The sequence below is a fragment of the Spermophilus citellus genome (assembly GCF_964194105.1).
Source record: "Spermophilus citellus genome assembly, chromosome: 3".
Taxonomy (NCBI): Eukaryota; Metazoa; Chordata; class Mammalia; order Rodentia; family Sciuridae; genus Spermophilus; species Spermophilus citellus.
Genome location: NC_138184.1, coordinates 227,489,369 through 227,516,946, shown reverse-complemented (window position 1 = coordinate 227,516,946; position 27,578 = coordinate 227,489,369). Strand labels below are relative to the sequence as shown.

At 38.2% G+C, this 27,578-nt stretch overlaps 1 protein-coding gene across 2 annotated transcripts in view; it reads left to right on the top strand.

The window, feature by feature from the left end:
• Positions 1 to 27,578, top strand: part of XRCC2 (X-ray repair cross complementing 2) — a 106,562-nt gene that overhangs the window by 2,796 nt on the left and 76,188 nt on the right. Inside the window, exons 2-3 of one of the 2 annotated variants that reach the window (XM_081287869.1) lie at positions 11,045 to 11,123; positions 20,802 to 23,924. In XM_081287869.1, coding sequence (XP_081143995.1) covers positions 11,045 to 11,123; positions 20,802 to 21,520 — 798 coding nt within the window. In that variant the 3' untranslated portion in view covers positions 21,521 to 23,924. Of the gene's footprint in view, positions 1 to 11,044; positions 11,124 to 20,801; positions 23,925 to 27,578 lie in introns of those variants that run through there. The other variant, XM_081287870.1, reaches the window with a different exon arrangement.

Genomic DNA, 27,578 nt, shown 5'->3' with positions numbered 1-27,578 from the left:
AGAGCACCTCTGATCTCCTCTCCTGCCTTTGTGATTTTGTCTGCTACTTTCTCCCTCATTCTTCTTTCTATATTAACACTAAACACACCTGACATTTTGTTTCATTTTTATGTTGTCACTCTTTCTAACTCCCATCCTTGGCATAGAAGGTTCTTGAGAGCAAACTTGGCTATCTGTTGGGTTGGTGCCATGTTTGGCACAGTATTTGTCCTACAGTGGGCACTCAGTTATTAGTTTCATTCCTTTCTCTGTCTTCTCCCCTCTTCTTTCTACCTTGCCTCGTGTCATTGAGAGAATACAAGATATTTGATAAGAACTCCTTAATTTTTCCTGTAGTCTTTCTGATACTGATTTCTAGTTTGTTTCCAATATGGTCACAACACACTTTTTATGATTTTGGTTGTTTGAAATTTGTTATGTTTTAAGGCCCAGGATATTTTCTGTCAATGAATTTGTTCCATGGATGCTTGAAAAAGTTGTGTGTTCTGCTGTTAGTAGGTGGGGTGTTCTGTATGTGAGAGCCAGTTGGAGTGTGTATCCTTGCTGATTGTCTATCTGGTAGTCCTGTCCGTTGCTGAGAAGTCAGTGTCCAAGTTGCAGCTGAAATTATGGACTTGGCTTTCTCCTTTCAGCCCTGTTAGTTTTGCTGCTGTATCTTGAGGGCGAGTTGGATACTTCTTTATGGTGGCTTCATCCTTTGTTATGTAATGTCCCTCCTTGTCTCTAGTCATTTTCTTTGCTCTGAAGTCTACGTTCCTGCTTTTTCATCTAAGTTCCTGCTTTTTCTCATCAAATCTCTATTGAAAAAAAATCTATATATGTATATATGTACCTAGATAGATAGATTTTATATACTGATTTTCTTGAATTCCCTCCCTTTAAAATAGAACAGTGAGTGTCACTCCTGAAAGTGGCTTCTCTCCTTGTGGTGAGGCTCTCATCCCTCCACTCTCCTCCTCAAGGACATCACTCCTACTGTTAGTCCCACTCATGGTCATTTTTTGTCTTCTGTATCTTCTACTTATCAGTTTTTTTCCTGTCAGGATCCCGGTACAGTAGGTAAAAACAAAATCCAGGAAAGACCTCCCTTGATGCCATACCCCTCCTAGTTCCATTCCTGTGCTCCGTGAGGCAGCAGTTATTTCTACTGCCTCCACTTTCTTGTCTCCCAGTCTTTTTTTTTTTTTTTAACAGAGAGAGGAGAGAGATTTTTTTTTTTTAATATTTATTTTTCAGTTTTTGGTGGACACAACATCTTTGTTGGTATGTGGTGCTGAGGATCGAACCCGGGCCGCACGCATGCCAGGCGAGCGCGCTACCGCTTGAGCCACATCCCCAGCTCCTCTTTTTTTTCTTTTTAATTGCATCATAGTTACTCATAATTGTGAGGTTCACTTTAACATATTTAGTTTTCTCCATTTCAGCCCCCAGTACTACCGTTTCCTTTCCCTCCCCTCCTCTCCCTGTCATAGTTATGAGTGACATTTGAGTTTCTAGTGCAGCGTCTATGTCCTCTTCATTATGGACCCCTCACTGTTGATCACATGTCTCCTTAAAAAAAAAAAAAATTCTTTGGGGCTAGGGATATAGCTCAGTTGGTAAAGTGCTTGTCTAGCATGTACAAGGTCCTGGGTTCAATCCCCAGCACCACCAATACCATCTCTCTCTCTCTCTCTCTCTCTCTCTCTCTCTCTCTCTCACACACACACACACACACACAGTTCTCTTCACTTTTTTTTTTTAACCAGAGATTGAACTCAGGTGCCGTTGACCACTGAGCCTCATCCTGAGCCCTATTTTGTATTATATTTAGAGATGTGTCTTGCTGAATTGCTAAGCACCTCGCTGATGCTGAGGCTGGCTTTGAACTCATCATCCTCTTGCTTCAGCCTCCAGAGCTGCCAGGATTACAGGTGTGAGTCACCAGGCTGCTTCTCTTCCCTCTTAAGAACCTGCCTTTGTTAACTTTAGGACTGAAGGAACCTAGGAGAATGTGTCCTTCATGCAGGCAAGCTGTCAAAGAGGAAGGAGCAGATCAGCACATGTCTTAATTCCTGCTGTTAGTATTGCCCATTAGAAGAATCCTTTCTTGGAGACATTAGAGAGAGGATGGGAGAATACACCAGAAGTGTTTGTCCATCGAAGTTTCTCCCTTACAAGTGGAAGTGGGATAGTGGCATTCAGCCATCAAAAGCTTTTGCAGTTTTGATTTTGTGCTTTCCCATCTCTTGCTATGAACTTGCATATAGATGATTTTTTCTGTCCAAATGAAGTTTTGAAGCAGAGTGTATACTTCCTGATGGAATCTTAAGTATGCACTTACTGGAATTATTAATTTGTTATAAATTCTTTTTTTTTTTAAAGAGAGAGTTAGAGAGAGAGAATTTTTTAATATTTATTTTCTAGTTTTTGGCGGACACAACATCTTTGTTGGTATGTGGTGCTGAGGATCGAACCCGGGCCGCACGCATGCCAGGCGAGCGCGCTACCGCTTGAGCCACATCCCCAGCCCTGTTATAAATTCTTAAGTTTAAACTTTGTTCTTATAAATTCTGTTATAAATTAATACTGCTTAATTAGGTATGTATAATAATTTGTGCTTGACTTTTTATGTATCTGTTTTTCATTTTCAAATAGCATTATTTCTCTTTTTAAAAAGTAATTATGGGGGCTGGGGATGTGGCTCAGGCGGTAGCGCGCTCGCCTGGCATGCGTGCAGCCCGGGTTCGATCCTCAGCACCACATACCAACAAAGATGTTGTGTCCACCGAGAACTGAAAAATAAACGTTGAAAAATAAAAAATAAAAAAAAAAACAAAACAAAAAGTAATTATGAAAGCAGCAGTCTTTCTAGGAATATACTTAGAAACAATAAAATTTAATCATGGATTATGAAATAACAGTTGCTTTTTCCGTATGGTTTAGACAAATGCTTGATTCAAGGGTCAAGCCTAATCCTATGCCCTGAAGGGTATCTGAATCAGAGTGACTGATGAATTGTCCTCTGATTCTAGGGAATGTCCATGCTGAGGACCAAACCTTATCTTGGTTATATTCATATTAACGCTTCTTCCACTTGCCTTCCTATTCATCCCAGCTGCTTCTCTTATGCATATAACCTTGTGTTACTGTTTGTATACATATTTTTCTTAAAGTAATTTCCTCTGCATATCAGTAGTAAAACTACTAAGAATTGATTCGGTGGGGCCTCTTATAGGTAGGGTTGTGAATATTTGATTTAGGATGTTTGCTTTTTTTCTGGGTGTGATGTTGGGGATCAAACCCAGTGGCTGTTGCATGCTAAGTAGGTACTCTACCACTGAGCTACACCCCCAGCTGGATGTTTGCTTATTTAGGTAGTGTTTTATACTGTTGATACTGGTTTGAGACTACCGAAGGGGTCCATCTGCAAACAGATTTAATCACCAAAGGTGAAAGGAGAGGGGAATAAGCCTTTAACCAGTGAGTCTTATATACACATTTGCCTTAATGTCATTCATTTCTGGTTCATTTTAAGTGCTCTTCTTGCTCTAGGATAAGCAGTAAAGTGCTTCCTTTAATGTAAAGGTGTTTCCATAACTAAATTAGGTTTAAAAAAATCTATGTGATATGTGTTCTATTTAACCGTCATTAAAGATACACTCCCTCTAAAATGGACTTTTGTCAGTGTGTATTAAGAACCTTGATGATAGCCATAAGAATACTTCTTGATTTTTATTTAATAGATGTTTGCATAGATTATCCAAACATGATATATCACATAATAAATAGTTTGAGATTCTTTATAGTCTCCATTCTTTCCCCAGCTCTACCTGCCAGTGCTCTCTTTACCTTTAAATTAGCAGGTAGAAGCTAAGTTTTTGCCAAGCATTGCATTATGGAATTGGGGGTGGTGAGCCAAGATCCTTTTCCTTTAAAGTGTTTACATTTCAGATAAAGGAGACCTGTTTTGTTTGTTTTTTGAGATGGGGGGTCTCACTGTGTTGCCTAGGCTGGCCTCAAAATCATGATCCTCCTGTCCCAGTCTCTCAAATAGCTGGGATTACATACACACCACCACTGTGCCTATCTTAGTAATGTCTTCTTAAGTAAGGAAATAGCCTCATGGAAGGATGAGGCCTTGAGAATGCATGGAATTTTCATTCATTCAGTAGCTAGACCTTAAGGGATTTAATTGAAGGAATAGAGTGAGACGATTCCAGATAGAAGGAATTATTTCACCATCAATGTACATTTTGATGGGTGATATATTCCAAGACCCCCGATGGATGCTTGAAACCACAGATACTACAGAACCCTATTGCTCTTTTTTCTCTATACACACATTGACAAATTTAATGCCATTTCCATCTTAAGCACTTACCATGCACTTTGGCTTTAACTTTGTAGGTTGAGGTATAGCAGCAAAATTAGCACAAATTTATTTTTCCTTCTTTACAGTTTGATAGCTAGGAGGTTCATTCTTACCAGAGGTCTTAGCAACCTTGGTCATATTTTTTCTTTCCTTATTGAGTCAAGAATGTTCCCCTTTTCACTTAAAGGAAGCATTTTAATGTTTCTCTTTGACTTATACGATTTTCCAGCATCACTATTCTTGGGCTTTGTGTTCAAGGATTACAGTCGAACTGATAACAGGTGGTTAGATTTTTTTTCTGGAATTTTCCATTTAAATTTCAGATATTGGTTGTCCACAGGTAACTAAAACCATACATGAGGGAGACTACTGTATGTAACTGAAAGAAATACACTATGTGTTAAACCTCTCATTCAAAATTAAAGATGCCTTAACACAGGTTAGAACTGACCATCCCTTTTTTGTTTTCACAGTGCCTTATGTATACTTCTATTATAGCTCCTACATAATTTTATTATGCTTTTTTTTTTAGCCCTTTGAGTCTCCCCATTAAATTCTTGGAGGACAGCAACTATTTCCGCTACATCTGCATATCCCAACACCTGCCTCATTCCTAGAACCCATTTGACTTGCATGACATGTTTACTGATAATATCTGTATAACTGAGTATTACCCCTTTTGCAGACTATATTCTTGCTCCAGTAATGCTGGGCTCTTTGTTGGCATTAAAGTTTACACTAGGAGATGGTTCAAAGCAGTTAGTTGCTTACATAGGATGTCGGATTTCACCTGCGGCATAATAGGTCCAGAAATTCAGTTTAGTTCCTATACTCAGAGTTGGTTAGATTCTGTGACTGTGACTCTGGGGTTGGATGGCGTAGTAGGATATTCCAGGCTTTGGGAGTCAGCAGGATCTTGGTTGAATTCGGACTCTGGAATTTACTAGTTTTCTTGTATGAAAAATTGAATAATGACAAATTGGATAATGTGTCAAAGGTGATAGTGTATATAATGTATTGCTGATACCACCATAAACACAAATAGTTTCTGTTATTAGATAGCTGTTATAGTAATGAAACCTAGCAGATACTGATTCACAATCTAAATGCCATATTTATTAGTGAACAATATTAGTATCCATTGTGTGTCCTTTCCTAGTTAGGAAGCTCCACCTCAGAAAGTTTACTTAAGGAATCAAGAATCAAGAAGTACAGCTAACTTTCCATATTTGTGTGTTCTGTTTCCATGGATTAGATCAACCATGGATCAAAAATATTTGGAAAAATAACTGCATCTGTACTATTCATGTACATATCTTTTTTCATACCATTACTCTCCAAACCATGCTTTACGTAGGCTTTGTATTGTTATTAGGGATTGTAGTTATCTAGAGATGATTTCGGGTATACAAGAGGATGTGGTAGACTGTGCAAATATTATGCCATTTTATATAAGGGACTTGAGCACACATGGATTTTGGTTTCCATGGGTTCCTGGAGCCAAACCCCCACTGTATCTGAGTTATCCTAACAGCTGCCATCACTGTTAAATCAGCTTCTATCACCATAATAAAATACCTGAAGCCAGGCATGATGGTGCACTCCTGTAATCCCAGCGGCTCGGGAGATTGAGACAAGAGGATCTTGAGTTCAAAACCAGCCTCAGCAAAAAGCAAGGTGCTAAGCAACTCAGTGAGACCCTGCCTCTCTAAATGAAATCCAAAATGGGATTGGGTATGTGGCTCAGTGGTCAATATATAAATAGATAAATAAATAACATACCAGAGCTAAGCAATTTAGGGTTACGGAAAGAAGGAAAAGTTTATTTTGGCTCACAGTTTAAGAGGTTTCAGTTGCTTGGCCTGTGGCCTTTGGACCTATAATGAAGCAAATACATCATGTAGGAGGGCATAGCAGAGGAACTGCCTCACCTCATGGTGGCCAAAAAGCAAAAATGGAGGGACTAGCATCCCAGTATCTCCTTTGCGGGCACACCCCCAGTAACCTAACTTCCTTCCATCAGGCACCACCTCCTGAAGGTTCTACCTCCTCCCAGTAGTGCCACAGGTTGGGTACCATTCCTTCAACACAAGGCCTTTGGGGGACATTGAAGATCCAAACTCTAGTAGTCACCAAGCCCTGATTCTAGATAGGTCAGTCTCCAAGAGGATTAAACTATTCATGTCAAGCAGAACTTACTTCTTATGATCACTTATCAAACTTACTTTCCCTTCTGGAACTGCAGGTTGAGTATTCCTGGCTTCTTTGACCCATTCCTTGAATGTGGGCAACATCAATTTCAATTTTCTGTAGCAATAGTCAAGTATATTCCATATTTTAAGGGTATTTTCTACTTAGGTTTGGAAATTCTTATCTCACAGACTGACTTCTATGAAATGGTGATACTATCCATTATTTCTAAGCTTAAATCTAAGGACACATCTAATTCCAGGTTTTGGCAGGTCCTGTCACCCTCTTTGTATTTGATATACTCTGCTTTGTTTCAATTGTGAAACATTGTTGTGAATATATTCAATGGTACAGTTTTCTTGGAGAATGAATTTTATTTTCAAATAACAGTAGAAAATCAGACACATGTTAGCTGAGTCAGGACAAAAATATCATCTTTGTCCAAGTATCAAATCAACAAAGTTATAATACTGTCTTGAATACTATATTACAAATTCTTAGAGGGAAGTGTTCTAAAATGTTTTGAGCAATGAGAGTAAACAATTAGAATAATTTCCTAAGTTAATTCTGATGAATTTGTGTATAAGCTTTTAATGATATTTCATAATTTTATGTATTATATGCTCCATCTTGTCTGAAAATTTCTCTTATTTTTCAAGTTGAACTCTGAAACCTGGAACTCCTTATACTTATACTTTTTGGTCTTAGGACTGCATTAAACATTTAAAAATTATTGAGGTTTCAAATAGCATTTGTTTATATGGATTATTATCTGTCAGTGAAACAAATTTAAAAATTATCTTCATGTACAAGTAACAATGATAAACCCATTGAATGTCATTATTAATATATATATTTATGAACAATAATTGTATTTTCCTAAACAAATTTCATGAGAGAAGTGCATTGTTATATGTATTTGCAAGTCTTTAATGTATGGCTTAATAAAAGTTAACTGAGTTTATTTCCTGTATCCAGTCTATTTCAGTGTGTGGTTTTGGTTAAATAAGTCTATGAAGACCATCTATCTTCTTGGAGATGTTAGTTGGAAAGGGGAGGAGCACTCAAGATCTTTTCAGATAACTGGATATTCTTCTTTAATACTGCACCAAAGCTTCCCTGGTAGTATTTCTAAGGGTTAATTGCAGTGTGCAATAAAAAATTTTATTGTATCTTTTCATACATTTAAATTCACTGATACATCTCATACTTTGTGTGTGTATGTGTGGTACTGGGGATTGAACCTAGGGGTGCACCACCATTGAGCTACATCCCTAGCCCTTTATTTGTTTTTGGAGAAAGGGCCTTGCTAAGTTCTGAGACTGGCTTGACACACTTGACAGTTCTCCACTCTTAGCCTCCTGAGTTGCTGGTATTACAGGTGTGTACCACTGCTCATGGGTAATTTTATCTTGGACTTTGAGTAAATATTTTGCCCAAGAATTATTTCACATCATGATTTGGAACTTTGAAAATACTGGTTCACTGAATTTTATAGATTGTACAAATCAGAGTTCAAGAAATAATCAATAGCTGGGCACAGTGGTGCATTGAGAGGCTGAAGCAGGAGGATTGCAAGTTCAAAGCCAGCCTTAGCAATTTAGCAAGATCTTGTCTCAAAATAAAGAGTACAAAGGGCCAGGGATGTGTCTCAGGGATTATGCACCACTGGGTTCAACCTCTGATACCAAAAGAGAAACAACCAATATGATGGATAGATAGATAACAGATTTATTATGGGAATTGGCTTGTTTGATGTGGAGGCTGAATCATACTGGATATGCGGACAACAACCTAGAGGTCTGTGAAAACTGGTTGTATAATTCAGCTGGAGTCAGAAGATAACTCGCACTTCAAGGCTGAAGCCTTGGCATATGTGGGGGGCACTGATGTTAGGCCCAGAATTTCAAGAATCAAGGGCAGGAGAAGATGGATGTCCTGCTCTGTATAGGAGAAAGAACTCACCTTTCCTTTGCCTTTTTCTGTTTGGGCCTTTGAAGGATTGGATGGTGCCCACCCACAGGGGTAAGGGTAGATTGGTTTTTACTCAATCTGCTGATCAAATGCTGTCTTTGGAAACAGACACACCCAGAAATGATGCTTTAGTAGCAGCTATCTGGGCATCTTCCAGCTAGTGAAATTAACATGTAAAATTAACCATCACAGTCACCTTCAGGTTCAGTAAGTCACTAGAAGGACTCAGAACTCACTGACATCTGTGGCACTTGCCATGGTTTGCAGTAGCAGAAGAATGTGGGTTAAAATCAACCAAGGAAAAGACACATGGGTCAAAGTTCAGAGGGCTTCTACATATAGCTTCCAGTTGTCCTCTTTCAGTGGAGTTGTGCATAGGGCTAAATTCTCCCAGCACCGATGTGTGACAGTGGACAGCATTGGTTACTCACATAACTGGTGTACAGAGGCTGTCTTGGGGCCCTGCCATACAGACATAGTTAACTTCCTACACATCTGACCTCAGCTTCCAGTCTCTTAGACAAGAACTGGTATCATGTGGGCTACAGGCTAAAGATGCCTCAATCAGGCAGGACATTCTGAGGGTTTAGAGATTAGCCAATGACAAAGACCAGCCCTGTCTTTGGGCAAGGCTGAATTATTTACAGTATGCTTCCCATGTCCTCACAAGGAATATTTTCAAAAGCGTACCAAGGGTCATGATTTAATAAAATTACCTAAAACTAGTTTTGTTCTGTGAGTGCATGCTAGAGAAGAAAACAATATGTTTTTACTTCTCAACACCATTTCCTTGATTGTACTAGGTACTGACAGAACTTTTATGCCATCAATGGAAATGTAAGCCCCAAGAAAAAAGGAAACAATGTCAGTAATGTTTTTTATATTTTTCTGAGGATGATTTTCACTGTGGCCATGCTCTCAGACCGCTCTAACTCTGAGCACTGCATTTTTACCTTTTTTTTTGCTAGCTTGCAGGTCCCTTGAGGGTAGGTTTATTATCTTTTTTATCTTTGTAGTCTCCATTTTACCTAGCACAGGTAGGGACATCTGCATTTGTAAGTACAGGTGTATTTGCTTTGTACACAGTACAGTTCAACAAATATTTGTTAACATGTAGATGGTGCACACATGTAATCCCAATGACTTGGGAGACTGAGACAGGAAGATCACACATTTGAGGCCAGCCTCAGCAGCTTAGACCCTGTCTTAAAATGAAAGGGCTGGGAATGTAGCTCAGTGGCAGAGTGTGTGCAGAGGGATTGAGTGTGTATTCCTGGTGCTATGAAAAATAAATTTTTTTCAAATTAACATGTAGTACCTTTTCATCACTTCACTAAATCTTTCCGAAGTTTTTTCCTTTGATTAAAAAAGAAATGCAAATAAAGGGTTATTGTTTTCTTCCTATTTGTGATATGTTTTATTTTCCCTTCTTTTGTTATAGAAGAGTCATTGTCAAATCCGTTTTGATTTCCTGGAAACTTGAGAATTAGCATTGATTACATTTCTCTCATTGACATTTAAATCACTGATTCTGCTTCCTGTCATCCTAGCTACTTCTGTCATGGTGCAGGCACTGCTCCAGTTAGTGTGGCAGACTCTAGCCTTCTTTTCCCTACCTCGTTTCACCATCCTCAGATCTATTCCCTAGTAACCAGGTCAATCTGTTTGAAATACAGTCATAGTTCCTATTTACATAGTGCTTATTACTTAATGCCAAACACTTTGTTAGCACATTTAGTCTTCACCAAGGGGGTTAGCATTTGTTATCCTTGCTTTACAGAGGAGAAATCTTGAGGCCCAGAGAAGGGACCTAGCAGTCTGGATCTGGAGCCCCTACCATCTACCCTGCCAACTATGGGAAATTGCTTTTCACTATTTAGCTTCAAATCCCTTGTTCTCGTCAACAGTAAGCTCCTAAACCTGGCATCTAAGACCTTCCATGCTCTGACTTCTTTCTTTAGGACTGCACTACCTCCTGCTTGTTGCATACCACAAACTCTGCTGTTTAAGTCTGTTACAGTTTGCCCACCACAGCACTATTTATGACCTCTGCACTCTGGCTGCATTGTCCTGAATGCCTGGTACTCTTACTTAACTTTCAAGTAGTGGTGGTAGCTCCTCAAAGAAATTTTCCTCTACCCTTTTTCTTTGCCCCCTCCCTACCAGACAGAATAGGGCAGATTAAAGTAGATAATTGTGTAACAAGTGTGGTAAGATGATGATAAGGGGTACCCAAGGTAAATCTTTTCCAGTAAGCAGTTTGTCCCTATGTCCTAAGGTTGACTGTATTCCTTCAAGGACACAGACTCGCTCTATGCCAGCAGTATTTGATACATAAACAGAGGTGAAATACTTTAAGGATAAACAAACAATATTCTCCTAAGTTATATTTCCATCTTCATATTTTTTCCAGTTCTCAAAATTATAAAGTTTATGGATTTTGGGGAAAATTTATAAATGTAGATTCTAGGATTTTTGTATCTTTTAAGTAAACGAGTTTTCCTTCTCTCTCTTTTCTTTTATAAGCTCCTTGCCCGACTTGAAGGTAGAAGTTCCTTGAAAGAAATAGAACCAAATCTGTTTGATGAAGATTCACCTGTGCATGGTAAAAACACAACTTCAATATAAATATAATTTAAGTTTTAATTTAAATATAATTTAAGTTTTATAAAAGTTTCCCCCACACACACATTCATATATACACACATACTCCTAGTTAAAAGCTAAATAGGTCTAAACAGTACAGTTGAAAAGTAACAAAACAGTGTAACAAAGTTTTTAAGTCTTTGTATCAGATGAGATGAAGTTTGGCTTATGTGCAGTAAATCCTTAGAGTATACATTGACCTCCTTCTTTTTTCCCACCACATAATAATATTTATGGGGTTTTGTTGGTATGATTTATTTCCATTCTTTTTCTCTAGAAGTTTCAGAGTTGCAGGGGAATCCTCGATTGCCCACTTGCTCCATTAGTATTTTTACAGCAGAGAAAATAGATGCCTACTTGTTCTGTTAGCATTTGTACACTAAGAAAGACTTAGAAAGAAGGTAATGTATTTAGATTGTTTTGTTTCTTTTAATGTAACAGCTTTATAGATATATGATTTACTCATTTTGGTATGCTGTTCATTTTTAGTAGAGTCACACAGTTTTGCAACCATCACTATAATGGATTTTAGGACATTTTCATCCCCCATTAATGAGTCCCATTCCGGGGCTGGGGCTGAAGCTCATTGGTAGAGCGCTTACCTAGCATGCACAAGGTCCTGGGCTCCATCCCCAGCACCACAAAGAAAGAAAGAAACTCATCCCTATTAGTAGTCATCCCATGTATCTCAGCCCTAGACAACTACTAATCCACTTTCCAACTCTAGATTTGTCCTTTCTTTTTATTTAATTATTCTTGTAATCATAATATGTGGTCTTTGACTGGCTTCTTTTACTTTACATAATGTTTTCAGTGTTCTTATGGTAAGGTGAATCAAAAGTCCATTTCTTATTATGGTTGAATATTTCCTTTGTAGAGTATACAACATTTTGTTTATCCATTGATTAGTTGACGTGCATTTGGGTTGTTAACATATTTTAGCTGTTAGTAATAATGCTGCTATATTTACCAGTGTACAGTTTATCTGTGGATAGATGACTTCAGTTCTCTTGGATAATACCTATGATAGGAATTACTAGGTTATATGGTAACTATGTTTAACCTTTTGAGAAACTGCCAAACTGGTTTTCAAAGTAGCTTCACATTTAAGTTGTCACTAACTTATGTATGTGTTATGTACTTATGCAATGTGTGACAGTTCCAGTTCCCCACATCTTGGAAATAGTTTTTACTGTCTTTGTGATAATAGCCATCCCAGTCAGTGTGAACTTGTATCCCACTGTGATTGAGATTTATGTTTCCTTGATGGCTAATGATGTTGAGCATCTTTACTTACAGTTTGTGTATCTTCTTTGGAGAGATGTCAGAACCTTTGCTCATTTAAAAATATTGGGCTGGGCACAGTGGTGCGTACCTGTAATCCCTGTGGCTCAGGAGGCTGAGGCAAGAGAATCATGAGTTCAAAGCCTGCCTCAGCAACTTAGCGAGGTCCTAAGCAATTTAGCCAGACCCTGTCTCCAAAAAAAAAAAAAAAAAAAAAAAAAAAAATTAAAAGGTAGTGGGGTGGCTTCATGATTAAGTACCCCTGGGTTCAATCCTTGGTGCCAAAATAAATAAAAATAAAATAAAAATATTGGGTTGCCTTTATTGAATTTTTAGAGTTCTTTACATATGACAGGTAAAAGAAACCCTTTGTCATATATATATGTTGCAAATATTTTTATCCATTCTGTAGGTTGTCTTTGTCTTGATAGTGTTCATTGAAGTACAAAATTGTTAATTTTTGTAAAGTCCAATTTATCTTTTTTTAATTGTTTTAAATTTATTTGTTCTTTTTAATTATATATGACAGTAGAATGTAGATTGATATATATACATGGAATATAATTTCCCATTCTTGTGGTTAAACATGATGTGAAGTTACACTGTCATGTATTCATATATGAACATAGGAAAGTTGTCTTCAATTCATTCTACTGTTTTCCCCATCCCCTTCCTCCCTCACTTTCCCCCATTTCCCCCCTGTCCAATCCTATGAACCTCCATTCCACCCCCCCACACACACCCCCGACCCCCTGCCTCTTGTAAGTCAGCATCCGCATATCAGAGAGAACTTTCAGCCTTTGGTTTTGGGGGATTGGCTTATTTCACTTAACATGATAGCTTCTGGTTCCATCCATTTACCAACAAATGCCATAATTCCACTCTTCTTTATGGCTGAGTAATATTCCATTGTGTATATGTACCACAATTTCTTTATCCATTCATCTATTGAAGGGCACCTATGTTGGTTCTATAGCTTAGCTATTGTTAATTGAGTTTCTGTGAACATTGATGTGGCTGCATCACTGTAGTATGCTGATTTTTAAGTCCTTTGGTATAAACTGAGGAGTGGGATAGCTGGATCAGATGATGGTTCCATTCCAAGTTTTCCAAGGAATCTCCATACTGCTTTCCATAGAGATTGTACCAATTTGCAGTCCCACCAATTTGTCTTTTCTTTTGTCTTTCCTGCTTTGATATCATATCTAAGAAGCCATTGCCTAATCCAAAGACAAGAAGATTTATAGTTTCTTGTTACTTGCTACTGGTTTCTCTTTTCATTCTTTTCTGATTGGAAGAACATATTTCTGTGGTTTCAATCTATTTAAATTTATTGGGATTTGACTCATGGCCTCATGTAGTTTATTTTGGAGAATTTTCTGTATGTACTTGAGAAAATTGAGTATTCTCCTGTGGTTGGGCAAAGTGGTCTGTTGACATTTCTTAGTTGTGGTTGGTTTTTAATGTTAGTAGGCTCTCCTGTTTCCTGGCTGATCGTCAGTTGGGTTGCTCTGTCCATTGTTGAGAGTGGGGTATTGAGGTCTCCAAACGTGGTTGCTGCATTGTCTGTTTCTTCCTTTGTTTCTATCAGTTTTGGCTTTGTATATTGCTGTGCTTGTAAAGTTTGTTATTGTTATGTTTTGTTGCTGGTTGACCCATTTATCATTATAAAATGCCTTTAACACTCATTACAATAGCTGCTATTTAAAAAAAAAAATACAACAGGCGTTGATGAGGATATAGAGAAGTTGGAATATTGTGCACTTTTGATGGGATTGAAAAAGGATACTGTCCTTACGCTGCATGTATCCTTGAATGAAGGTTCCTCCAGAAATTAAAAACAGAGTTGCCATACGATCCAGTGATCTCAGTTCTGATTTTATATGCAGAATTGAAAACAAGATCTTGAAGCAGCAGCACTATTGACAGTAGCCAAGAGATGGAAGCAACCCATATATCCATGGATAGTTCCAGTTACGTGTGCTTCTTTCCTTATTAGATTTGAGTCACTGTCTTTACCCCTGCTTTCAGCATCCAGCTTGAAGGACTGCTGTAGTATCATTTGTACAGCAGATCTGTTAGCCAAAGAAAACCCTAATCCATCAATGATCAAAGTCAAATTTTGATAAAATGTGTTAGACAAAACTGAACTGTCTTTGTGTTCTTTCCATAGAGAAGTGTATTATTAAAGTGAATGTATTGAAACTGTTGACATGTTAAAATGGGTTTGTGGCACGACTTCTACATTAGGAAACTTTGAAAACACATTTTGACACTACAAAAATGTGTATTTAAAACTGTCATCGATCCTATAGCTGCACAACTAGTTGAACAAATACTCCCGTGAAACAATAGCACACATGAAATCACTAGGGTCATAGCAACGTCCGTTATTGGGAATTGTTACAGGGAAGCAAACGTTGAAGCAAGAAGACATGGAGGGATTGAAGGGTCTAAAGCTGTGGTAAACATATGTTTGATGCTTTTTGGATAGTAGTTATTTATACCATGTAACAGTCCATATTTCTTCAATACTGTAATGATTATCATCTGCAAATTTAACATATTTGTTATATAGTTAGTACACTGGTACCAAGATGATGTATTTTTTGGCTTTTCTTACTTTTCCTTATTTTGAAGGATCTTTAGATTCATGACTCTTCCTGACAATCTGTTACCCTGACTCCTCACAGCATCTATTTGTAAGAGTAACTGTCAGGGCCAAACCATCCAGATTTTCTGACTTAGTTTTAATTTTTTCAAGTGCCAAACTGTAGGGATTTTTTTTTTCTACAACTTGTCATATTCAATACTTCGGCTGGACAAAGGTGATTTTTTTTCTTCTTTTTTTGTAAAAGCTCACAGAAGTACATGAGATAGTGGCTTCAAATAAAGTACAAAGGACCATGTCCTCTCTACAGAACATAATATTTGTATGTGATTTTTATCTTAACAATTAAACAGTACATGTTCATCATTAAACACATTTGTAGGGAATTTAGTTCAAGGATCTTAGTGATAATATTCATGTATACTTGGTAAGTTTACAGAGTTTACTTCCTAATTTGTTGTAAATGATTTTTTTGTTTGTTTGTTTGTTTGTTTTTTGTTACCGGGGATTGAACTCTGAGCCACATCCACATCCCCAGCCCTATTTTGTATTTTCTTTAGAGACAGGGTCTCACAGAGTTGCTTAGTGCTTTGCTTTTGCTGAGGCTGGCTTTGAACTGGCAATCCTCCTGGCTCAGCCTCCTGAGTCGCTAGGATTACAAGCCTGAACCACCACACGTGGCTATAAATGGCTTTTTTACATCTGCTTTGCTATCATCTGTAAAAGGGAAGTGTGTCATATCTGTGTATTAATCTCTTATTCAGAGAATTAACCTGAAACTTGTTTGCATTGGTTTCATTTATGCCAAAGAAGAGTCTGAGGAATCTGTAGAAGGCTTACCTCAGGTACTTTTTGTTAATGTATGGATTTAGGAAACCTGTGAAACCGTTTAGGTAAGTGCCTTCAAGTTCTCCATCTTTTTGAGTTCTGCTGAATGACCTTATGATCACCACCCCCTCTTCAAGAAAATACTTGGCTAAGTTTTCAGGGTTTCTATTCGGGAAATTCCAGAAGTACCCAAGAGATCTCTCACTGTTACCTTCTGACTAGTTCCATATATTTCTCTTTCTCTGTGGAATTCCTTTTTACCTAAAATTTATTATATTTCTTATCTTAAATTATCTTCTCCTGACCCTCTCGCTTCATAAAACTACTGTTGAATTTTTCTCTGAAAATAATGGCTGTGCCCCAAGCTGCTGGTTTCCAGCTACTCATGGTTTCCAACACCCTGCAGTCCAGCTCTGTCTTTGCTGCTGCTCGAACAGCAGTGAGTACCCACAGGGCCTTTCCCTCTGCCTTCTGAGTGTCTCAGCTTTTGGCATTTGGTTTGCAAAGTGCACATGTGCAGGCTACCCACTTGGTGTTTTAGGCCACTCTCCTGAACCAGCGAGTGGTCTTTTCTGTTTCCCATATCATCTTTTCATTTCTGTGACATTTCTGCTAGATTTCTCATTTAGTACTGTTTTACTCTGCAAATGTTCTTTTGCATCCTGCAGTGTTTTTCCTCCTGACTTTTCTGTTAAATTTCTGTTTTATCTATCTCTTCTGACTCTTCTGACTATGGGTATATCCCAAGAATTGAGTTTTTGGCCTTGTATTCTTAAATTTGAGTCCTTTACCCACTTCTCTTACTCATTGAAAAGAGTCTTCAGTTTACTCTCGTTGTATCTCTGTAGATCATTCCCATATTGCTATATCCAGCCCCTTGTGACTGTCTCAAATCTTAAATCCAAGTGGCTGTCGGGTGTCTTTATTTTGTTAACCTAGAGATACACACCATTTTGAAAGCTAAATTTTTAAATGTTATTTTCTATTTGTTTTTTTCTTATTTTTATTAGACACATAATAATTGTGCATATTTATGTGGTGTAGTGTGGTATTGTGCTACATGCATACAAGGAATAATGAGCAAATCAGCATAATTAGCATTTCTATGACTGCATATTTGTGGGCTTTTTTTTGTGCGTTGGGAGCATTCACATCCTCTCTTCTAGCCAGACCTTGTGGTGCATGCCTGTGATACCAGAAGTTTTTTTTTTTTTTTTTTTTTTTTTAAAGAGAGAGTGAGAGAGGAGAGGGAGAGAGAGAATTTTTTTTAATATTTATATTTTAGTTCTCGGCGGACACAACATCTTTGTTGGTATGTGGTGCTGAGGATCGAACCCGGGCCGCACACACGCCAGGCGATCGCACTACCGCTTGAGCCACGTCCCCAGCCCCGATACCAGAAGTTTTAATCCCAGCTCTCATCCTAGCAGCCCCAGACTGAGACAGGAGGATCTCAAGTTCAAAGCCAGCCTCAGCAACAGTGAGGTGCTAAGCAACTCAGTGAGACCCTGTCTCTAAAGAAAATACAAAATAGGGCTTGGGATGTGGCTCAGTGGCCTAGTGCCCCTGGGTTCAATCCCCAGTACTCCCCCCACCAAATCCTCTCTTCTAGCCATTTTGAAAAATGTAATAAATTATCATTGACCTTAGTCGCCCTACTATGCTATATCTTTTATAACCATTAACCAATCTTTCTCTATTCCCCTTACTACATTTCCTAGCCTCTGGTAACCACTGTACCTCTCTCTGCTTCTGTGAGGTCCACCTTCTTAGCTTCCATGTCTGAATGGCTTCTTTCACTTAACATAGCACCCTCACATTCTGTCCTTGTTGCTACAGTAATCGGATTCTTGTCTGCATATTTATTTTAATTTAAAATCCCTACTTCATGTATGTGCTAGATTTGTGCAGGTACTTCCCGGCCTATCTAAAGAACTCACAACTAAGTGTCAGCATCATTTGGTCTCCTGGCCCAGCCCTCTACAGTTTGTTCCTCTTCTTGCTTCATCTCCTGTGTGGATCTCTGGTTCTTGGTATCTGGAGGACTGTGCTAACCGTGGCCATACTACCACCTGTGACACCCTACCAGACCAGTTTCCTTCCAAAATTGACTTGTGTTTTTAGCCCTCACCAGTTAGAACATAATTTTTATCCTTTAGATGTCATTCAAGAGGATCTTAAGAAGAAAGTAATCTGCTGACCTACATTCAGAAGATGCTGCCTTTTGTGTTGGGGATAGAATATTCAAGTCCCAAACTAAGGAAGCTAATAGAAAATATAATTAAGTAAATAGTAATTATAGGCCATGATAATGGGATGGATGGGGATGACAGATTGCTTTCCCCACCTCAGCGTTAGGATCTGTGAGCCTGTATGGAGAATGTGAATGTCAGATGTGAGGTGCTCTTGTGCCTCTCAGCCTCCTGCAGCTGCTCTTCTGGGAAATGAGGGGGAAGATTTGGTGCAGTCTGCCTCTGGTCTCCCCCTCCGTGCCTCTCCTATCCATCACGTCCCTTGGAGCACTTCAGGTGAACCTTCCTAAGCTCTTTTCAGCTTCCCCTGGCCGCTAACCTTCACTGTGTTGGCGTCCCTCAGGTGTGCTGCTCCTGTGACACAGGGCAATGGAAGCCTTCAGTGGGGAATGGGTCCACTTACTTCCTTGGGAACACAGAGGGACAGGGCCAGCTAAACACCTAGCTTCCTGTACCCAAGTCACTCTGTTAACTGCCTGGGCTGGCCTTTAACTCCTGGCTCAAGTGATCCTCTTGCCTCAGCCTCCTAGGGTAGCTGGGACTACAGGTGTGCACCAACACACCTGGCTATGTGAACTTTTAATATGTATCCAGGAGCAGTTGTTAAGACTAAGGAATAGTTGTTAATATTTCTCCCTGAGATTAGAATAATTTAAAAAATTTCTTTAGAAAATTTGGAATTGCAACTTGAATGTACAATTATAATGGGAATTGGCTGAAGTTTTATGTACTGTCTTCTAATATGTTGTAGTGGCAACGTGACACGTAACTATACATATTTATAGGGCACAATGTGTACCTTACATAACAACCACGGGGTAATTAGCATATCTGTTACCCCAAATATTTATCATTTCTTTACAGTAAGAACATTCAAAATCCCTTTTTCTAGCGATTTTGGAATATGTTATACATTGTTAACTGTGATTATCCTATGTGAAGTAGAATAGTAGGACTTATTTCTCCTATCTAATTGTATCCTAGACTTCTTATACATTATTTGTGACTGTTCCAACATCCAGTAGTTTATTAGTAATAACAGGAAAATAACTGAATTCTTTTTTAGATTCTATTTTGGTTGGGACCCAAGAATCTGTACTTTTTTTTTTTTTTTGGTACAGATGATGGAACCCACGGGGCACTTACCCACTGAGTAACATCCCCAGACCTTTTTTTTTGTATTTTCTTTAGAGACTGGTTCTCACCGAGTTGCCTAAGGGCTCTCTAAATGGCTGAGACTGGCTTTGAACTCGTGATCCTCCTGCCTGGGCCTCCTGAGCCACAGGGATTATAGGCATGCACCACTATGTCCAGCTAAGAATCTACTTTAAATATAGTGTTTATAGTCAGGTAGTTCAGTCATAAATTAGGTTCAGCCATAAATTAATAATAATAACAAGCAAACTAGCAAGGTTTAAAATAGTCTTTAGAATGCATTTTGGAAAGCCCCAGAAGCAGGGCAGTTTCCCCAAGTATTATTTTATTTCACTTGTGCTATCATTAATGAGGATTATGAGAACCTATATAGAAAGAGCTCTGGAGTCTTAAAGTTCAGACTAGTTGTCTTGTCTTTATGCTATAAGAAGATAATCTACAATGCATCTGGGTAGAGTTTCAAGAGATGCTGTAGTAGCGAAGACAGCTGACAGTGGTCTGAAGATGTTTTCAGTCGAAGGAGGCAGTTGGCACACAAGGCCTGAGAGCCCTGAGCTGTCATCATCTGTAGTATATGAAATCACAGTCAAGAATTGTACTTCCCATAATGTCAACAGACTGACAGCCCCTAGTTAAGAATTATTTCTGCCTCATGTAAAAGAAGTCCAGCTTAGTGGCTCCCCCAGGGAGAAGCTGACTTTCCCCACATCCTAAGTGCTCTGAGGCAGGCTGTGCACAGCTGGTGGGGGGCACCATCTGCCCTTCTGCTCCACCATCCTCAGGGCACCGGCATCCTCAACTACATGTTCCAAGGTGACAGCTTCAAGGGCAAGGGAATGATGGGATAAAAGTCACACTCCAATGTAATACAGACTTAGAAATCCCCAGTAGACATCTTGTGTCTCGATGGCTTCAGCTATGTTACCATTCTTCTCAAGAGAAACTGTCAAGTAGTTTTTAAGGTGAATATATTGCCTTCCCCCACTATTTGGGGGTTTACGCTTTAGGAGAAAGGAGAGAATGGATGTGGTATAATCAACTACGTGGAAATGATGTATTCTGTAGTAGCCAGGCCTGAGATCTGCAGTACTCTTCTTAACTCTCTAATATCGCCATTAAAATGTGACTGCATGTGGACCTGTCCCCAGAGAATTCCTCTGGGCTCCTTTCAGTCTTCTTGGTGTGTGTTTGTTTTGATTCCTTTGACACTAATTAATAACTGACTCCTGGGCTAGGAAGGATATAGCTCAGTGGTAGAGTATTTGCCTAGCATGCATGAGGCCCTGGTGTTGCCAGTACCACAAAAAGAAAAGAAAAAAGACTGCCTTCTTTCTCAGAGATGTAATAATAATTTTCTTATTTTTTTTCACTTACTCATACAGATCCATTTTGGTCAGTGGATTTAGATCTTTGTTCACATTCCAGTAAATGTCCTTTTAAAACTTTTCATTTTGTAGCCTACTGTTGTGCTGATACATTTTGACTGACATTTCTAAATTTTACACAGGTGATATTCTTGAATTTCATGGTTCAGAAGGAACAGGAAAAACAGAAATGCTTTATCATTTAACAGCACGATGTATACTTCCAAAGTCAGAAGGTGGACTGGAAGTAGAAGTCCTATTTATTGATACAGATTACCACTTTGACATGCTTCGACTTGTTACAATTCTTGAGCATAGACTGTCCCAAAGCTCTGAAGAAATAATAAAATACTGCCTTGGAAGATTTTTTTTGGTATACTGTAATAGCAGCACCCAGTTATTGCTCACACTGTATTCACTAGAGACTATGATTTGCAGTCATCCCTCTCTCTGCCTTCTGATTATAGACAGCCTGTCAGCTTTTTACTGGGTGGACCGTGCCAATGGAGGAGAAAGTGTTAATTTACAGGAGTCTGCTCTGAAGAAATGTGCTCAGTTCCTAAAGAAACTGGTAAATGAGTATCACCTGGTTCTTTTTGCAACAACACAGAGCATCATGCAGAAAGCTTCACACTCTCCGGAAGGGCCTTCTGCCTCTAGTCGCCCATGTGATGCGGATACAGACTACAGACCCTATCTCTGTAAGGCATGGCAACAAGTGGTGAAGCACAGAATATTTTTCTTCAAACAAGATGATTCTAAAAGCAGCAACCAATTCTCATTAGTTTCCTGTCATTTAAAAAGTAACAGTTTAAAAAAACATATTTTTATCATTGGAGAAAGTGGGGTTGAGTTTTGTTGAGATGCATCATAAAATAGCCTTTTGTAAGCTACAGTGTAAGTCTTAAAAGGTCTTTTATAAGCTAAAGTGACTTGATTCTAAAGTTTTAACCTCAGGGAAATAATTTCTTAAACTAGTACAGTACTTCAGACAATTCTGTTTCTAGGCCATTGAAGATCAAACAAAGTGACATTCACAATTAAATTGTTTAAAAACTAAATAATATGCATATTTCAGAATAAAATGGACTTTTATAACTTTGTGTCACATTTTTTAAATTCATCTAGGTACTTAATTTGTTTGGCAAAGTTTAAATGTATTGCTCATATCTTATGTAACTCCATTATAAAGCTATGACTTTAGAAATTCTGTCATTAGAGCTACCTTATCATCTGCCTTCCACACTAAGAACTATGGAAGGCTGGAACATATTTTGTTATTATTAAGGTGGTGTCTTCCTATGTTGCCTGTGCTTGCAAGACTGGCATTGGACTTGGGATTTTCCTGCCTTAGCCTCCTCAGTAGCTGGGTGTACAGGTGAACACCTTAACACCTAGCCAACTAGAACATTCTCATCTGAGCTACATTGAATTCCCAGTGGACTTAGATAAGGTTGGGTTTCTGTTTTAATTCTTCAGTACTGGGAAATAAGATACCCATTCAAAGAACTCTTTGAAGTTTATTTTGAAATGTTCATCTCATTTTTATTAATAGATGCTAAAACTTATTTGTTAAAATAGTCAGATATAACCAGGTACAGTAGTTCACGCCTGTAAACCCATGACTGGGGAGGTAGAGGCAGGAGGATCTCGAGTTCAAGGCCAGCCTCAGGGGCTGGGGATGTGGCTCAAGTGGTAGTGCACTTGCCTGGCATGTGTGCGGCCCGGGTTCGATCCTCAGCACCACATACAAAACAAAGATGTTGTGTCCGCCCATAACTAAAAAATAAATATTAAAAAAAAAAAAAACCAAAGCCAGCCTCAGCAACTTAGCAAGGCCTTAAGCAACTCAGTCAGACCCTGTCTCTAAATAAAATGCAATTGAATCATTTCCAGTTAACAGCTGAAGAAGATTTTAGTATTCTTTGGTGCAATGAAGGTGGAATAAGGATATGCAAGACAAACTGTGGAGGAAGACAATTCTAGGAATTCAGTTTATTTTAATCCAAGAATAGATCTAATTATACCAGTATTTGGTATTAGATTGACCATTGTGGTCTCCTTGGATCTATATGCCAGAATGAGATGTGTCGCAAAGGTATCTGAATTACTCTAGGGAAAATGGGAGGGATCAACGCTATGTTCTTGTACATCCATTTATGTGTTACGTGTTACCTGTTCAGTTACAATAATTTATAATACTTAACTGTAAGTTCACTTATCAAATGAAGGTTGTTTTTTTTTTTTCCCCCCAGAATTGAAAAGAATACTGCAAAAAAAAAAAAAAAAAAACGAAGATCACATTTTTTATAGTGCAGACCTGGCCAATGTAACATGCTACCTGTGTCCCATCCCCATGCTCTGGGACACCTGCTGTTTCCAAAACCTCAGGGCTTCTGGGAGTGTCTTCTGGATGCCAAAGACTGCTGGGCTGCATGTGAGCAGCACAGACAGACTTTAACCAGTGAAGGGGAGGATTTGGGGTATAAACACCCAACTTCCACAGCCCTTAGTGGGAGAACTCGGGAATTTCTCAGGGTGGCTGCAGTTGGCTGGACTCCCAGTTGCTTACAGCAGTAATCACAAACATGTGGTTTATCACCATCCTCTCTTCCCTCTCTCAATTCCCTCCCTTCTCAGGGGCTTCATGGGATTGTATCCCCCTCATCAGTAAGAAATGCTCATCTGGAAACTCCTGCTGGTGAGGGGGAGCTAGACTTTCAGCAAACAGTAACAAGTTGTCAGACTAACAGCCTTCTCCAGCATTTGCCCTTCAGCCACATTATGAAATTGAAAACAAGGGCAGTCTAATTGTCACTCAAGCTAAATGACGTTGGATCACATGGTTCACATCCACAGGTTCTTATTGTTACTTTTTACCATTGGTATAACTTTAAACATGATATTTTGCCTATAGTTTGTCCTTTTCCCATTTCTGATACATATTTTTATTACATGCAAAACATGTTACACAATAACTTAGAAATATTTATAAGTTGGGGTCATAGACTTGTTTTCTCCCCAGGTCGATGTGTGCGATCAGTGAAATCTATTGCTCTACTATAGAGTAGTATTTTTTTACTCATAAAAGATAAAAATTTAGTCACCTTCCTCTCACTCTCTATAGTCTGGCATGGTGCGTGTGTATGAGAGAAAGACCAGTATATATGAAAAACTTAGCACGTTCTTAGCAGAATTCTAGCCTTCAATATGATAGGATTTTCCATTTATTTCATATATAAATGAAGTGATAATTTAATGGACTATTGTTCACAGATTTATAACTTATTCTTCAGGAACATGATTAAAAGATAATGAACTTTTGTATTAAATCATCAGTTGTATATTAATGTGTCATATAAAAGACCTAGTTATCTTACAAAGATTTGCTTTCTTACCTGATGGAAGGAATTAAGAATACTGGTTAATAAAAAATTCTTTTAAACTAGAAGTTATACTAATGGACTTTGTGAAGACTGTAGAAATGCTATTTGTAAAAAGAATCAGGCTTAAGAGAAAGAGAAATGACATATTATAAATTATGTGGAGAGCAAATACCGGGATCCTGGATACAACCCAAAGAATAATGGAAACAAGTGGGCAAGAGGTTGTAAGTCTTGAATATTTATTGCACTTATTTATCCTATTTACCTGTCCCCACTTCTCCTGCCAAATTGAGGGAATCCTAAAATAGAATATTTTTAATACTTTAAATAAAAATACTATGAGAAGTTTTTATAAACAAACCTTTCTTAGGGTTGGTATAAGAGGCTGGTAAAGACAGTGTATGTGAAAGATGGTTCAGACATTCATAACTGCTGTAGAAAATTAAGAAGGTGTTTACCACTTCAGATGTAAAAAGCTCTCAGCTTTCAGATACAAAGTACTGTATTATAAATAATGAAAACTTTTGATGCAGACTGCTGTATGGATTATCTAAGATGAGGGTAAGAGAAAGACATTTTCAGATGAGCACAAACAAAATATATCACCAAAATTGCCTCACTAAGGAATTTGTGAGAAAATACTTCACAGGAGAATTATCCCAGAAACTGTCTGAGATGTTCGAAATAATGGTGAGTAAAGTAAATGGAAATCACTTGAAAAAATCTAAAGAAACATCGATAGCATAAAATTATAATGTCTAATTTGTGGGAAGAAAAAACAAAAATTCAAGGTAATCTATTGCCTGTAAGCCTAGAGCATGTAATTTTAGGTAATTAGATTGTTTAACCTAAAAATCTTTTTCTGAGGAAAGTGAAAATGTGGACCAACTTTCAACACACACACACACACACACACACACACCTTATTAAAAATATTTTCTGTTACTAGTGATTGAACCCAGGATCACTCTACAACTGAGCTAGGACCCTGGACCTTTTGATTTATTGATATCAAGAGGGTGATTGACTGGTGCTGGGGATTGAACCCAGGGGACTCAACCACTGAGCCACATCCCCAGTCCTTTGTTATATTTTATTTAGAGACAGGGTCTCACTGAGTTGCTTAGGTTCTCACTAAGTTGCCAAGGCTTGTTTTGAACTCACAGTCCTCCTGCCTTGGCCTCCTGAGCTGCTGGGATTCCAGGCATGGGCCACTGCACCCGGCCTGATTTATTTATTTTTAATTTTTGCCACATGGTCTTCCTGACAGCTTAGCCTTGATTAAGTATGAACTTGAGAATTTGAAGGGCTGCCTTTAAAAGAAGCAATATATGTTCCAGTAACATACTGAGGAAACAAAAAAGAACTGAGAAAAATAATGAACAAATGCACTGAAGAAAAGGTAGTTATAACTAGCACAAAGTAATATATGTAGAAACCAATGCAGTTGTAAAGGACTGAGCTCTTTCACAAAAATCCTTGGGTCTTTAAAGTAGGTTTTAGCAGTCCTCTTATCTTAAAAAAAAATAATGACTTCTAAACAAAAGATAACAGATGTTAAAATTTAAAAAAATTTAAGATACTAGAAAAATATCTAGTATCCAAAGGAAGCAATTGTAGTTGTATAAATACATTTTAACTGTAGTAACAGCTTAAATTTCCATTTTAAAGATCATTACAAATGGCAGAAGGTTTGATTCATCATTTAAGATACCTTCAAAAATAAAAGCTAGAGCCAGGTGCAGTGGCTGTACTCCCAACTACTCAGAAGACTGAGGAAGGACAATTGCAGATTCAAGGTCAGACTGGGCAATTTAGAGAGAACCTGTCTCAAATAAAAAGGAACTTGGAAACAATTTTTTAAAAAAGAGATTTGCTTAAAAAAAATGATCAGGGAATTGGGAATGTAGATCAGAGGTATAATGCCTTTGGTTCAATCCCCATTACGGGGGTGGGGTGGGCAGAGAAGAACCGTAATTAGAAGTTGGTCAAGTTCCATCACTGTAGAAATTTTGTTATACTTTTTGTACTCAGAAGTCCAAGCAGTTAAAATTGGTCAAGGACAGAATCTAAACATACATAAAATTAAAATTGATCAGCTAGATGCAATGACCCATGCCCACAAATTCAAGATTAGCCCAAGCCATTTAGCAATAGCCTATCTCAAAATCCTGGATTTAATCCCCAGTACAGGGCAGAGGGGACTTGATCTAATGAACATGTGTAGAATTCTGCATACAGAATAAGAATGTATGTTCTTTTAAACATCAAAGGGAGATTTATGAAAACTGATTCCATATCAGTGCTGTAAGAAAACATCAAATTTAAAAGAATCAGTATCGTGGAGACCCTTTTTCTTGATCACAAAGCCATTGTCAGAAGTCAGTAACAAAGACTCCAAATTTAGAAAAAATTTAAGTGGGGGCTGACAGCACATGTCTGTAATCCAGCAGTTTAGGAAGCTGAAGCAGGAGTGTTAAAAAGTTCAAGACTGGCCAGGCCAATTTAACTATGATCCTGTCTCAAGATAAAATTGAAAAGGGTACAGGGATGTAGCTCAGTGGTAGAGTGCTTGCCTAGCACATGCGAAGTCCTTAGTTCAGTTCCCACTATAAAAAGAAGAATGGGCTGGGGTTGTGGCTCAGCGGTGGAGCACTCGCCTAGCACATGCGAGGTCCTGGGTTCCATCCTCAGCACTACATAAAAATTAAAATATTGTGTCCATCTACAACTAAAAATAAAATATTTTTAAAAAAGAAGAAGAAAATTGTGATTTCTCCCTAATAGGCTAATAGGTAAAATAAGAAAAAAAATCAAAATTAGAAAGTATAAGTGATGCTGGTGACTGACATTACAATACCTGATCTCAAATTTTACTACAAAACTATAGTAATGAAAACAGCATGGTATTGCCATAAAAGCAGACATGAAAACCAATGGAATAGAATAGAAAACAGACAAATCTACATAGATATAGGCATCTGATACTCGATAAAGGTGCCAAAAACATATGTTGGAGAAAAGACAGCCTTTTAAACAAGTGGAGCTGGAAAACTGGATATCCATATGTGGAAGAATGAAACTAGATCCTTGTTTCTCACCCTGCACAAAAGTCAAAGTGAATCCAAGACCTTGGAATTAGACCAGAAACTTTGTAATTGCTAGAAGAAAACAAGGTCAACATTCCAACAGGAACCAACTTTCTTAACAAGACCCCTAAAGCTCAATAAAAGAATCAGTATGTGGGATGATTTCAAATTAAAAACTTATGCACAGTAAAGGAAACAGTTAAGAACATGAAGAGAGAACCTACAAAACAGGAGAAAATGTTTGCCAGCCGTTCTTCCAATGGATTAATATCTAGAATACATAGAGAATTCAAAAAACTTAATTCCAAATAACCCAGTCAATACATGGGCAAATGCCGCTACCTGCACAGCTGAACCTTAAAGACCGGTGAAGAGCTATGGGGATTAAGACAGACATGCAAAGATTTACATAGAGAAAGCTAGGACTATGTGGGACGCCTACCTC